This window comes from Leptinotarsa decemlineata, unplaced genomic scaffold (assembly GCF_025532065.1).
Source record: "Leptinotarsa decemlineata unplaced genomic scaffold, Ldec_3_MD MMD2_tig00000218_RagTag_RagTag, whole genome shotgun sequence".
In the NCBI taxonomy this organism is placed as follows: domain Eukaryota; kingdom Metazoa; phylum Arthropoda; class Insecta; order Coleoptera; family Chrysomelidae; genus Leptinotarsa; species Leptinotarsa decemlineata.
In genome coordinates, this window is record NW_027412545.1 from 5,792,168 (window position 1) to 5,807,370 (window position 15,203).

A 15,203-nucleotide genomic window follows, 5' to 3' on the forward strand; every position below is an offset into this window, starting at 1 on the left:
ATGATTAAGTTTCAAACTCTTCTCTTCTAAATGTAACACCTCGTACTCATGATTGAACTCGTGTCCTTCTGCTAAAAGATGGTTTGCAAATGTGGAATTGGTCTTTGTATTTACAAAACTACTCCTATGTTCTTTAATTCGTTGGAAAAATGTTCTTCCTGTTTGCCCAATATACAGTTTTGGACAGGAGCCACAAGTCAGCTTATATACTCCTGATCTATCCGACACCAAAGTTTTGTCCTTATTGTTTTTAATAAATTTACTTAGGTTATTATTCGTTCTATAAGCTACGTTTACGCCTTCTTTCTTCAAAAAACGGGCAATATTCCTGTTTGGTTCCCCCACATATGTCAATGTCTTATAACTCACGTTATCGCATCTTGAATATGGGTAGACCAGATCCATGGCTTGCTTTTGTCGTTTTTTGGAAAGAATGGAGTTTACAATATCTACCTTATAACCGTTATAACAACAATCTCTTGTTTTATCAGTGGATTCACATGGTTTTTGTCTAAGAGACACTCCACTAGTCCAATTGTTTCAGTTGGCGGGATACTAGGAAATAAATTTTGGACATCGAACGATATTAATTTTGAGTTATCTGGGAGGATTACGTCTTTAATATTATCCACTAATTGATAAGAATTATTTATACTAAATTTAGGCTTGAAATTGGTATAGGTTTGAATCAATTTAATCAGGATTTCTGAGATTTTAACAGTAGGTGCCGTTACGAACGATACCACTGGTCTAATCGGGAAATTGGTTTTATGTAATTTAATAAGAGAATACAGTTTTGGTGGTTGTGGATTCATGATCAATGCTCTGCATTTATCCTTTCCATTCATAACCAATTCTATTGTTTTGAGAGTTTCCTTAACCTTTTTCTGGTACATAGTTGTCGGATCATTCCTCAGAATCTCGTAGCTTCCTGAATTAAGGAAATCTAGAGTTTTTCCTATGTAGTCCTTTTTATTTAATGCAATCACCGTTCGACCTTTATCTGCTCTTGTAAAAATCACTTCATTATCTTTAACTTTTTGCTTAATTGATTTTGCAATTTTACTTTCTCTATCAGACTGAATTTGATCAAAGAACATAGGAGTAGTTTTGTAAATAGAAAGACCAATTCCACATTTGCAAACCATCTTTTAGCAGAAGGACACGAGTTCAATCATGAGTACGAGGTGTTACATTTAGAAGAGAAGAGTTTGAAACTTAATCATCTAGAATGTTTAGAAATCAATAGATTCAGGAATTCGGGTAATTTACTGAATGATCAATTAGAACTCAATAACTCTCCGTTACTGAATATATTCTTTCAAATGTGAAAATGGAACATAAGTGCAGGTAATTTAATTCGTTAGAAACTCAGGTAAAATATCAGCTACTTAAAATTCAGGTACTTCGTTTACAGGTACTTTGATTTCAGGTACTCCATAAACTATATATATATTTAGTATTGAATGTGTAGAATTAGTTGAAAGACACGCCAGATGAAGCCATTGTATGGCGAAACACGTGTTGCGTTTTTGTAAAACAATTTAGTGAAAATCTCACAATAAAGTGTTTTTGGAATACGTTACAAAGAAACTTGAAAAAATAACAGTGAATGAAGCAGAAAATCTTCTCTACCAAAACCTCATTGGCAGCCTGATGTTTCTAGCAGTAGCAACTAGACCTGACAGTTATGTAGTCAGCTACCTGAGCCAGTTCGATAATAGCTATGGCAAAGAACATTGGGTAGCGGCTAAGAGAGTTTTTCGTTATTTGCAAGGCACAAAAGACTTTATGCTTGTTTTTTCCAAAAGTGGCAAACCCTTATTTGGCTTGAGCGACGCTGATTGGGGATTATGTACAGTTGATGGCTGATCTCATTCTGGCTACTGTTTCATTTATGCAAACGTACCAGTTAGTTGGTGCTCAAAGAAACAGAGCACAGTAGCGCTAGCCACCGCTCATTCTGAATGCTATGCCCTTACAGAAGCCACCAAGGAGGCTATTCACTTGAAACGTCTAATCCAAGACATGGGAAAAACTCAGGATTAGGTTGCATTATTCTACGATAATCAAGCAGCTGAAAAAATCGTTACTGATCCAATGGTGACCTCTAAATCAAAACACTTGGATATTAAACAACATTTTATTCGTGAAGTTGTCGAGAGAGGAGACACTATTTGCACCATTTATGTACCGAAAAAATGACTGCTAATGTCTTAACTAAACCACTGGCAAATCCGCGTCATCATCAATTAATTCAACAGATGTGATTAATTCAACAGATCCGAAAAAATCTTCGAGACATTCGTCAGGGGGACTGTGGCACTGTAGCTATCGACTCATGCCCGAACTCAGACAACATGGCATTCCATTTTTGAAATTGACTTTTGTCATATTTTTTCAACATGAGGTATGTATGAAGTATACTCGGAATTTCAGAACTTTCTCAACGGAATATTGTTAGTCAGGTAAATGCGCGCCTTTGCCCCAATTTCACCATCTTTGTATCTTTCATACTTTTTGAGGCGAGGATCGAATTTGAAACACCCTGTATAGGTACAGAGTTTTGTGATCGTATTTTAAATTTTTAAAAAGAATAAATCAAACATTTTTCATTGAACAAACTGATTTATTATTTTTCGAAATGTTCGGTACTGCCACAGTTGTTTCAGAGCCTATAAATGGACTTGTTAATACGTGTCTGGCACACTCATCAGCTTTTTTTTTTCATTGTCGAGAAAATGTCGTGAAAGAAAAATAATTCTTGTACCCTTTCTTTTTTTAGGGTTGCTTTGTTAATTTGCTGAAATTAACATTTTTTTTTTCATTTGCAACGAAACTCAAATGTTCAATTAACTTATTAGATACCAAAAACATCCTCAAAACATATTTATCTGAACATTATTACAATTTTTGTGTCATATTTTGTGTAAGAATATTCAGCACGCGACATACATACTCATTTTTTATCCATGTCAGGTCTAAAAGTGAAACTTTCATTTCTTCGAGAAGAAATAACGTACGTTACCCCTCAAGTTACAGAATAATACTGTTTTCGAACAATACAATAAGTTTATTGTATAAGTTTTAGAATGTCCATATAGGACGAAACTGCAGTAACGTTAGTTACAAATAAAAGTGGTAAAAAACATAGAAATTTTCATTTCTTTTCATTATGATCTCCTACCACGTAGTAATGTCTACATCCATCAATCTATTCTATATCGTTGACATTTCAGTCGTCGAGGTTTGTGTCGACGGTAGAGAAGGTATATGGCAACAGCTCGAATGCGATACATTCTACGATTGACCTCAAGGAGCCAGGAGCTAAAAAGGCTTCCGGTGTGAATGGGCGAAAGGTTGGAGTGATAGGAGCGAGAGATGTGAAGCTCTCCTTGTGAAAGAGTCCTAACTGGCATCTCTGGCTATCTCCTGGAATGGTGTAAGTGTGGAACTGTGAACTTGCTCAGCTTGAACTTTAGAAGTCACCTTGGGGATGAATTATGGAGGTCATCCATGGGCATATAACAACTCTCCCCTTAGGAAAAAGTTGTTTCGGTAGGAAGAACTTTAGGGGTGTTCAATTCTAGACATACTTATTAGTGGTCATCTAGCTCGACCACTAGGCTTTCTTTTTTGTAATAAACTGCCTAAAAGCCTCAAAGGCCTGAAGTATCTTGAAGGCGCTAGAGGTGGTCTGCATCTGCAATTGCTAGATTGCATCTAATATTTTGGAATATGTTTCAAGTTTGTGATTGAATTAAAATTCTTCATGTTATTGATATTTTACATTTCCCCTTCATCATATTTTTCTTCCATATACTCGTTGTTTACTTCTCATATTTCCACTTTTAGACTCACAGACAAAGGAAGTTTGAATCTAGAAAACTCAACAAGAAATATTGTTAATTACTTTCAAAGATGTATGTCAATTTTTCACCGATTTGAATTCGTAATTTTCGAGCTAATTTTTCCTGATGTCTACAGATAATTAAAATCATTAAAAAATTTGACTCCACAAGAGTGAAACCTTACAAGAGTGAATAGAATAACAAACAATAGAACAGCGAACAGTCTGCAATTATCATCGTGAACGTTCTATTAGAAAACAATATAACTACGTCTTGGAACACCCTCTGAAATGAATGTTATTGAGTTATGCTCCATGGAATAGATTTTGCACGACACGACCTCGCCTGTAATGAAACAAAGTGATATTGTGATATCTTTTTATTATTTTAATGTCATATTTCTAGTGCTTACAGTAATAACTCACATTATCTACAATTAGAGCATTTATAATACATAAATCACACTACTCTTCGTAATTACTTCAGAAAAATTACATACATTTTTCATCGAATATACGAATCTGGAACGCATCACGAACGTTCAGTTGTTCACTGGCGAAACCAAGTGTCTATCTGTACACGAATGTCAAAGACATATCTCTATATTAGGGACTATTTACAAGAGATCTTAGCTCTGGCGAAATATTTTTTCTCAGAAAAAAACACCAGGACGGGAAAATAAATAATTTAATAGTACGCTAAGCGATTGAAGGTTCTGCTGCCGAATTTGAACGCATCAAGAGAGAATAAATAATATTTGATTCATTTTTGTTCAGAAATTAACATCTCGAGTGAAATTCGGAATACGCATTGGATCTTAAAAATGGTGAAAGTTACAGATTGTCCAGTCATTTTAGGTCGACAGGTGACAGCTGTAAATTTGTATAAACTTTGTATTTTGGCATCACAAAAGTATTCTCAAAATACACATATAATTCGACGGCCGCAACTTCAAAAAATGGGGGTCAAAGTGAAAAAAACGACTTTTTGCACGTCTTTTGCCAATATCTCGTTTCCAATGGGTTTTATGCTAATTGTATTCATTATCAATATTGTAGAGAATTAAATTCTCTACAACCGATTAAATATTATTTGAAATCAACTGGTTGTCCCGATCCAAATCAGCTCATTTGAGGTTTATAAATTATTACTTAATAAATAATTATAAATAATTTTAATTTTTTTTAACAAATACATCAACACTAAACAGGCCAGAGATGATACGGATGTTCTCATTATTGAGACAGCTATTGAAGAATTTAAACGTCAAAGAACAGCAATTATAGTCGGTGAGGATATTGATTTACTTGTGATTTTAGTTGGCGTACACTAGAAATTTTCTTCAAAAAAGTTGGCAAAACAAATGTGAAAACGGAAATATTCTCCTCTAAGAGTTTCGACAAATATTCGAATTCTTAAAAACACATTTTGTTCCTTCACGCTATAAGCGGCTGTGATACGACATCTGCGTTCTTTAAAAAAGGAAAAAAGTTTTTAAAACCATTCGAGAAACTATCTAATTTGGATGAACTTGCCGCAGCATTTGAAGAATAAAATGGCCCGGTTCAAAGATTATTTGATAGTGGATTGCAAACTTTATTAGCTGTTTATAATGCTCCAAAGTCTGTAGATACTATCGATCATCTTCGTTATGCACAATATGTCAAGCTAACAAAGCTCAATGAACCTGTGCAGTTATCAAATATCCCACCAACAAGTGTAGCAACTCACCAACATTTCAATCGTGTTTATTACCAAGTTCAAACTTGGTTAGGACATGATTGGAAACCCCAGTAATGGGGTTGGCCAATGCGTAACGGATTGCTAGAACCTATCATGACCATTTTACCACCTGCTCCAGATGAGTTGCTCAATACGATATTCTGTAACTGCAACAGTGGTTATGGTTCAAGATGTGGATGCAGGAAAACGGAGTTGCAATGCTCTTTAGCTTGTGGCCAATGTAATGGGCAAGCTTGTCTCAATGCTGTACCATATGAGATCGATGTTAACGAAGATCTGGGTGAAGATGACAATGAAGATGATAACGGCCTTGAATTTGTACAGCTGCGAGAAGACGACGACGATGAAGAAGAAGAAAATTGAAATTTAAACTCATTATTCTTTTAATTAATTTTATCTGTTTCTTTAATTTTGACATTCACAAATGTATCAAATGAGATTTCTCAATAAAAATATTATTTGAAATTTTATTTCTTTTCTATTCATTTTTATTTATTAAAGAATATTTACTATAGATTAGATTTAAATCATAATGTAATATATATTTTTACCTCTACAAATTTATAACTACACGGGCAGGTAAGTGTTGAAAATAAATAATTAATTAAAAAAATATTTAAATATAATGTATTTGTTAATAAAAAATTGAAATTATTTATAATTATTTATTAAGTAATAATTTATAAACCTTAAATGAGCTGATTTCGATCGGAACAACCAGTTGATTTCACATAATATTTAATTTGCCCTCGCGCTGCCCTCTATCTCAAAAATTATTCAACGTATGAAAGAATGTTTGGAACAAAAGTTGTAGAGCATTTAATTCTCTATATCTATATTGATAACATATACAATCAACATAAAACCTATTTTTTTTAACTTTTGACCCCCAATTTTTGAAGTTGCGGCCGTCAAATCATATGTGAATTTTGAGAATACTTTTATGATGCCAAAATACAAAGTTTATACAAATTTACAGCTGGGTATGCCCACTTTCCTAGACAAACTTCCTAAAATGACTGGACTAGGAATAGTGCCCATTATTACAATAAAAAATCTGAGATAGCCCCAGTTTCAAAGATATTCAACTGGAAAAAAATATAAATTCATTATTTCATCTGGCATCAATTGAATAGATTTTCACAAACTTTTCCACTGTCAGTGGAACTTTCAAAAGGGTGTGGAAACATCCAAAAGGTGAATCTTTGAGATTACCCTAATAGTACTTTTTGAAACAGGGAAATGTATCTTTATCACATTTCAGAGACATAAAAGGTAAAACGAGAACCTCTGGTGAAGAATTAATTCAAAATATGCAGATGAAGACGCCAACTTTATTGATCAAACGTGCGTCGAAAAGAGTATTGCATTTCTGGTATTTGGGAAAAGTGCTTGTTTTGGTTTCAAAGCCAAAGGGTTGATTATTTTGGTAATTTAGAAAATATGTGTTTCAGAGACATCTTGTTGTAGTAATATTATTGTATTCAGGTCATAATTTCATGAATGAATAGCTAGATATTCTGATTGTGTCAATAATTCCAACGTCAACGTTTAGGTGTGTTTTCACTTTTTACTGAAAATCATAATCATGTGAATATTTTTTCCAGTTGATGAAAAGTAGGCTACAACGATTGTTCATTCAACAACTTGTATGGTCTCATCAATAATCGGCCTCTTGACTAAAGAAATGCCACAGAACCATAGCAGGCGAGCAGAAACCGATTTAGTTAGTTGGCAGTTTGGATAAACCTCGAAAAAATGCATAAATAACACAAGTTTCCTTTTCAATGTTCTACGTAAGATGAATACACGGATATTTTCATACAAAATATTTTTTTAGATGTCATTAGTAGCTTTGAAAATGTCTACTTCAACACCCTATGATAGCTTCTGGTTGATCGTATTTTCGGTGTTTATTTTCAACAACAGCAAGCAGGAAAATATTCAGATGATTTGAAAAATTTAAAAAGCAGCGGCAACACAAATCAGTTATCTGTTGGATGATATTATTTTTTCATTATTCAAGTAGTTTATGTTCAACTCCGGTGAAATTGAGACGTTCGTAGGTCATTTACTGCGTAACTATTATTTACAACTTCATAATGTACTCAATCACTCAATGAAGAATCAAAGAGATGATATGCTTATTATGCCTAGAAGGGTGCTTAGAAGATGACAGTACTGCCAACTGTCGAAAGCGCTCTCAGATAATTTATAGAAGATATAAAGCTTCAAATCCTTTTTGTAGAATTTAATATTGAATTGCTCATTGAAATGTAAATATTTTTTTTTTGTAAACTTTGAGATATTTACTTCAAAATACTGGGATGTCAAAATTTCTCAGGTGCTCATTCACTAGACACTCCCCGAATAACGCCACTGACTTTTGTTTGAAGGTGATTGACAATGTTTCGTGCTGTATTTCATCAGTACGGACTTCGATTGTCGAAAATAATATACCTACATATCTTCTGAATTTTCAAAATATTCGATATCGTCGATAACTAAGAATTTTGTGAGGTCCCTGATCTATTCAATTGAAGCAAATATAAATAAAGAAGCGAAATAAATTTTCCTTATTTTCTGTATATCTCTAAATGTAACGTGTTGAAAAACTGAATTTGTTGAAAATATAAATTTTCAAGATTCATAATTTCTGTAACTTTCACCATTTTTGAAATACAAATGCATTTTCTCAAATTTCAAACGACATCAAATTGATGTAAGACACAATCTAAATCAAAACTTTGTCTTTCAGTATTCATCTCTTCTGAAATTTCTGGGCTTTTTGCGAACAGCTTTAATATTGCACGAGTTTCTTTCGTAGAATTCCTAACAAATGGATTCCGCTAGGCCTGGCTGGGGACCATTATAAGGACCCGCCCATGGTTGAAGATTCTGCAAAGCGCTGAGAGCGGTGTCACCAGGTCCTGCCTGGGAAGCTGCTCCCTCGTTCATGTAGCCTTTACTCAGAGCTTCCGCCTGAAGGGATAGCATCAGTCTATTAGCAGCTTGTCGCTCTGCCTCGCGTTCTTCTGCTGTTTGCCTCCTGAAACAATAGAGAGAGGGTATAATATTTCTGATCGACTGAAAGAAAGATATAAAAAAAAAATCTGGATTGACTGTTTCTTCCATTGTGTCTTCCATTCTTCTATGGAGGAAAAAATGAAATGGAAAGTGAAATAAATATTGAAGAAAACATTTGAGAATAACAGGACGTAATATTCGAATGAATTGGAATTCAATAAGAAATTAACGCAGTATTTGCTATCTTTTCTGAAAGTGGAAGTATTGTATAATCCATTTATCTGGATTCACTAGCATTTATTCTCTCTTAGTAATTTACGACTTATTTTCTCCACTAATGTTTATTTAACTTAGATAAATGGAATCTATTATGAAAACGATAAGTGCGCTAATATTACAGAACGGTTCTTTAATGGTCAAAATCCGGATAAGCACGTTTACCGGAAATACGTTACCAAGTTCAGAGAGACACCATCTGTGATGAATGAAAAAAAATTGTACTTCGAATTGATTATTTATAAATGAAATTAGAGAAGTTGCTGTTTTGTGCGGGTAATTTATTTCTTCATTCCTTTGGAAGTTTCCCACATTTTCTGTATAATAATAGAGAAGTAGAAAGCCAAAACCTATCTTTGCCAAAAATTATTCTCTCCTTAAAATAAACCCACTTCAATTTAAACAAGATTCCTATGGCTGAGATTGAATCAAGTAACGAATGAATGTCAATACGTACTATTATTGTGATGTGAATACATTCAACTTATTCGTGATATAAAGTGTAATGTTATGAATGAATAGATGCTTCATCTTGAAATGTTATCCAGATTTTTGCTGAAGAGGCAATAAGACAATTGTCTCATTCCGAAACATCGATGTCCGCCATTGAGGATGACAGTGTTCCATGGAAGTAAAGTTGTATCTCTTTCATTTACTATATCTTGTAGCATTCCTGTGAGAGATATCTGGTTCGATTCCTCAATGAATATTTGGAGTAAAAACTGAATGGATGAAGGTTTTTTTGTATAATTCAAAGTTCATATGAAATAAGTTGTTTCGAGAGAGTTTTTCCTTCCAGTTTGTATCTGAAGATAACTTTTATGCATGATCTACACATCTTTCTGTAGAATTTTTTTTAAATCAATTGTATTTTTTGTAGGAAAATGAAGGATCAGAAAAACAAAACATTTCTTTTCCAAAAATCAATCTCTCCGAAAAATATACCACTTTCAATTTCTTTTTTGTAAATGATACATTGGTAATTTTATTTAATGTTTCCCGATTTTGAAAAAATACATGGAGTGTTAATATTCAAGCCTGTCGTAGTCTAGTTCATAAAAAATGCTCAAATGAGTGATCTTGTTAACTTTGAACAAAAAAAAGTATTTTTCTACAATGGTTGTCAAGTGTATTAAAAGATGATGTTTACAAAGTAGCGTGTTAAAAATATTCTTAACAAGTGTTAAAAGTATTTTTTCGAGCAAATAGCAAAGAACGAAACATATTTATTCAATTTTCAAGGAAGTTTTATTATGAACAATAGATATTGATACAATTAAATTCTGTTACAAATGTATTATATACAATAATTACATTATTATTATTTATGAACATCATTATGAAAAGTACAATTAAAACAACTGATGATTTTAATACTTTGCGATGTTGAAGAGCCTTGTAATATATTTGAACTAGCTGAATTGACAATTTCATGGGCATTAACATTTAATTCTTGAAGTGAAGAGGGCGACGCCGTAACGCTGGAGTTAGCTGTTCTTTCAGAAATAGCCTTTTTATAAGAAATAGATTGATCAATGTAACCTGATGCTTCTGATTCTGATAGCAAAGAAGCAGAAGACCTTCTGAAACAATGACCTGTATATTCCTTTGGTTCCGGGAGGTTCAGAAAGTCAGCAATGATAGAGGGCATTTTCAAAAACTTGTTTATACCAACTGGGTTGGCCCTTCATTTATAATTTAAGTATTTCAGAAAACTTTGATGATTGATAACAGAAGGGTGTAATGCAACGTATTTATTAAAATAGTCAATGTTTTTTGCAGCAATGCAACTTATTTTCGTTTTTGTATTTGTAATTTATTTTTGTAATATTTCAAAGTATTAATGAAATTACTTAACTATGAAATACTTACAGAACTTTCATCGATAATAGTTACGTCAGGTATATTTGTCAAACTGGCAAAACATTTAGGAATCGAACCCAGAAATATCATATTTATTTATCCATTATTTTATTGTCTTCTATTAATAAATGGCACAGCTCTTCACTCCGGCAGACTCCATATATTCCGAAAATAGTAGCAACTTTTATCATCAAATATTTTTTATCTGGCGCCTCATTTATAAACCTCTGGACTTTTCAAACGTAAGAGTTTTCGATTTTTTGGGCATATACATTTTTCCGCTTTGAGAATGCTATTACCTTGAAATATTTGCTTGTATGAACACAATTATCAACGAGCGAACTCGACTTCATCATTGAGAACTTGCTGCATAAAGTTGACTAGTTCCATATTTTTGATTTCTCTTCTAGATAGGTTAAAAAGACGGTTTCGCTGAAATTTTCTTCGACGTTTTTATTGTGTCTACACCAGCTTAGAAAATTGGAATTTGCGATGTCGTACTGCTGAACCGATTTTTTTGGTAACAATTCAATTGAAGTTATTTTTGCAGCCTGTTCAATATCGTTAGGAACAAACAATTCCTCACATTGTTCTTCATTAGGAACAATGTGTTAGGAATCACACGTTAAAAGGTAAGACCTCGTTAATCCTTAGCTCGCACAAGTTTCGACTTCTGAGGGTTGTTGTTCGTAGGGGTGCGACAGCTGGTTAACGGAAAAACAGATTTTAAACAGATTATGCAAGACATTAGACACCAGCAAGAACTTTAAATATGACTTTAAATAAAATGCGTGAGCTGTAAACAAAACTGTTAGTTGGTAACCAGGTGATCCGGCGTCACCTGACACGGCCACTTCACAGTAAATGCGATAACATGAAAATAGTTAACTGACAAGAGATGTTAAAATGTGTTTCCATTGAAATATTAAATTTATCTATTTTATTATGGAAACAGGGCAGTTATACAAAAAACTTTGTACGATATTTGTGTTAAAAATGAAGTTTTGTTTTGTGAGTGAAAAAGTTTTCATGAATAGCTATTATAACTCAGTAGCGTTTTCAATAGATCATACCCATAAAAAATAGATATAAAAATGATATAGAAGGAATTTATAAAAATGTGCCAAACACAACATGTAGTATTAATACTTTTGAAGACGTCATTGTCTGAAATACTTATTATATTATACTATCACAACTTTGCTTCAACGGGGTGTGTTTAATTTTTTTGTGTCAACAGCATCGACTACTCTGGTCATAAGCTTGAATAAATATTAATTTCAGGAAAAATTATATTATCTCGTTGAAATTCGTTGAGCTGAAATTGAGCAATTTCTTTTCTCAATCACTGCGACTTTCAATTATTACTTGAACTCTAAATTATTTTTCCACAAAAATCCTTACCCAACACTTCTAATTCCAGTTTTCCACAAAATCTTTCACAGAAACCTTGGTTGTTCCATTCGGAATTAGTTTAGTTAAAAAGCGCTTGTGCAAGGAATTGCTGTTAATTATTAATTGCACAGTGCTAATTAAAATTGTTGGGACGCTGCAGAGCCGTTCCGCTCATCCCTAATAAGGGTCCTAATTACCGTAGCGTCCGCGTAGTTTAATTAGGGCTTTAATTAATTATGAAAGCTTCATTGTATCAACACCTAACGTTATTTAGATAATGTTCTCCGCTATTCAGAAGCTTTTGGTAGTCAGTATTCCCCAATTTTACGGAATTGTTTAATTTGTTTTTGTAGAAATTAGTTGACACCGGTGAATTTATATACTGTCTGAAACTTCCGCAAACTCACTCTGATATTAACTAGTTAGACTGTTTCAAAATACAAACGACTTTGAAATTGAAGGTGATGTTGATTTATTCAAGCGAGTAGGTGATTTATTCAAGCAATGTTTCGAAGTGATTGTGAGCTATTTTTCAAGTCCATCATAAAGACCCTATAATTAATTACGTTGTTACAAATTACTGAATTCTTTGTGGTCGAATTGTTCATAAAGCAACTGTATTTAATCACTGGTATTGTCCAGTATGTTTGTTTATATGCAGTGTCAGGTGATTAATTTCATATCATCTTTTTTCATGTTCGAAAACAACCCCTAATATACGAATAATACAGGGTAAGCCAATGAAAACAAAATAAGGACAATTTGTCATAGTTTTGAATAAATAGATCACTGGAAATCATCGATATCTATTTTGAGGAGGAAAACTTGTCACCTCCACACACATCATTCTTTTTTTATAAGGTAGGGGACCCTGGGGCTGGTTTTAACAGGGGTAAATACTAACAGCGTAATTACATGGAACCTATTCGACTTACCATGTTAGTTCCAACGCACTTTGTGCTTACGAATACGCGCGAACGTGTCTCGACCTGTCAGTTGCCGGCCGAGCGTCACGGGAGCAGGTTGTGTCAGACGCCTCCAATTTCACAGGTAAATGAACTTTTTAACGTGTTTAATTTTTTGCATTACTTTTTAAATATGTATCGTAAAAAATTGGCTTTGGTTATGCATAAATCTGTATTTATTGTATTTTTCATTAATGTTAAAGTTTTAATAGAGAATATAACTGGTAAAAGAAAAACTATAACTTTGTGCAAAATGGGGTCGTGGGGTTGGTTTTAACAAAATGCACGGGGTAGGTTCTAACGCGTTAATATTTGCCCCGCACACCGGGCAGGTTTTAACAGTTGAAAAAATTTAAACGTAGGTAATATTGTTCTTACTGTACTGTACTGCAGTGACGTCTCGTCCAAGAGATTCAACAACATTCTTTAGTCCCGAAGCTGTACGGCCATTGCCAAAAGCGGCCCCCCGCTCTAAGTCTAATCGAGGTCGCAAGCGAAAATGTGCAATCTTAACCGACACTCCGGAAAAGAGTGCTTTAGAAGAAGAAGCTAAGCTAAAGAATAACAAAAGAAATCTACTGCGAAAGTAAAAGTCAATAAGGAAAAGCAAAGAGTTAAGAAACGTAAAGTGGAAAAAAAAGAGAAGAAGTCCAGTAAACAGCCTAGGGATAGAGTGAAAAAGAAAGTATTACAAGAGAGTTCAGAAGACGACGATGATGAGGATGAAACCATTTGCTTAGGCTGTGGCTCATCATATTCTGAAGATATATCTGGTGTGGACTGGGTTGAATGTATATCCTGTAAACAATGGTCGCATATAACTTGCATAAAAGGCGATGCAGTTGCTTATGTTTGCACAAACTGCAACTCAGATTCCGATTACGATGACTAATTTTTATCACTGGTTTGAAGACTGACTAATGAGTAGGTTGAGTAAGACTGATTAGAAAGTTTCACTGTTACAACCAAAGTTGTACCTATGTTGATTTATTAGAGGAGTAATGTTTTGTTATTTTATTTGATAAAGATAGATTTAGTAAGTTTCAAGTTTATTACACATGTTTAAACGGCAAGGAGCCGAATTTCATTTTATTTGGATTTTTAATGATCATTTGATGATCAAACATTATTTTTTGTTCTCTGATTTGAGTAATGCTGATTAAGTGAGTTAGTTTAACTATATAATTTAAGTTTTCTGTTTATTTTATGAACGGTAAGGAACCGCATTTAATTTTATTAGTGTTTCTAATAAACATTGAATATTATTTTGTTGTTTATCTTAACCAAAATCCCATTCCCAACTACATGTTATTTCTTACCCCCGCTGTTAAAACTTTCCCCAGCGGTGTTAAAACCAACCTCAAACCGGGGGTAAGATCTAACAAGTAACTTGTTTGCCAAAACTCGTGTTTTCTCAGATATGGTAATTATTATATACATTTTGTTGTACTTTACGTAAAGCTCATTAAATTTTGCATCATTTACCAAAAAACCATGTTTCTTGCTAAAGTAGTTTACAAAATATTACGCTTAATTCAAAATTTGTTAGAACCAGCCCCCGTCTCCCCTATATACAGGCTGATTCACGGTGGATGGCACATTAGACGTTTCTGGTGAACCAGACAACGGATCACTTTGAAAATTTAATGGAGGGCATATTCGGACATTCTCTAGCCAACTAAAATATTTTCGACAATGCGGTGTTGCCGCTTCTATTAGAAAGCAGTAGCAACTTTGATTTTTCAAATGGAACACTCTGTATATAATATTATTTTTGGAATCTCCAACAATTGCCCGACAACTTTTCTTGATATTTCCTTATACCTATCTGTTACCGTTTTCGAAATAAAAATTAATTTCAATTTTTTTCTTCGAAAATCATGACTTCTAAAAATGCCGATATCTTTTAGTTAAGAAGTACTATGATATCGAAATTTGGTTTGGAGTTAGGTGATACTTGGACACTTCCCACACGTCAGCCTAATCTCCGTTTTCTTCGTTTGCTTGAGAAAGTTGCTGAAATTTGATTATTTTAAATGGAACACCCTGTATATTATTGAAAATTCGGAAAGCTGCTGAAATT

General features: G+C 33.5%; 2 protein-coding genes across 2 annotated transcripts in view; both read right to left on the bottom strand.

Annotated features, from left to right (window-relative positions):
* Positions 1 to 449: 449 nt before the first annotated feature.
* Positions 450 to 1,100, bottom strand: LOC141481591 (uncharacterized). The gene has a single exon (XM_074173342.1). It carries the CDS (start codon positions 1,098 to 1,100, stop codon positions 450 to 452), a length of 651 nt encoding a protein of 216 aa, XP_074029443.1.
* A 3,420-nt stretch (positions 1,101 to 4,520) lies between these two features.
* C15 (homeobox protein C15) overlaps positions 4,521 to 15,203 on the bottom strand; it is an 81,866-nt gene continuing 71,183 nt past the window's right edge. Inside the window, exon 3 of the mRNA XM_023158563.2 lies at positions 4,521 to 8,643. Within this exon, the coding sequence (XP_023014331.1) occupies positions 8,427 to 8,643 (217 nt within the window). The 3' untranslated portion in view covers positions 4,521 to 8,426. The remainder of the gene's footprint in view (positions 8,644 to 15,203) is intronic.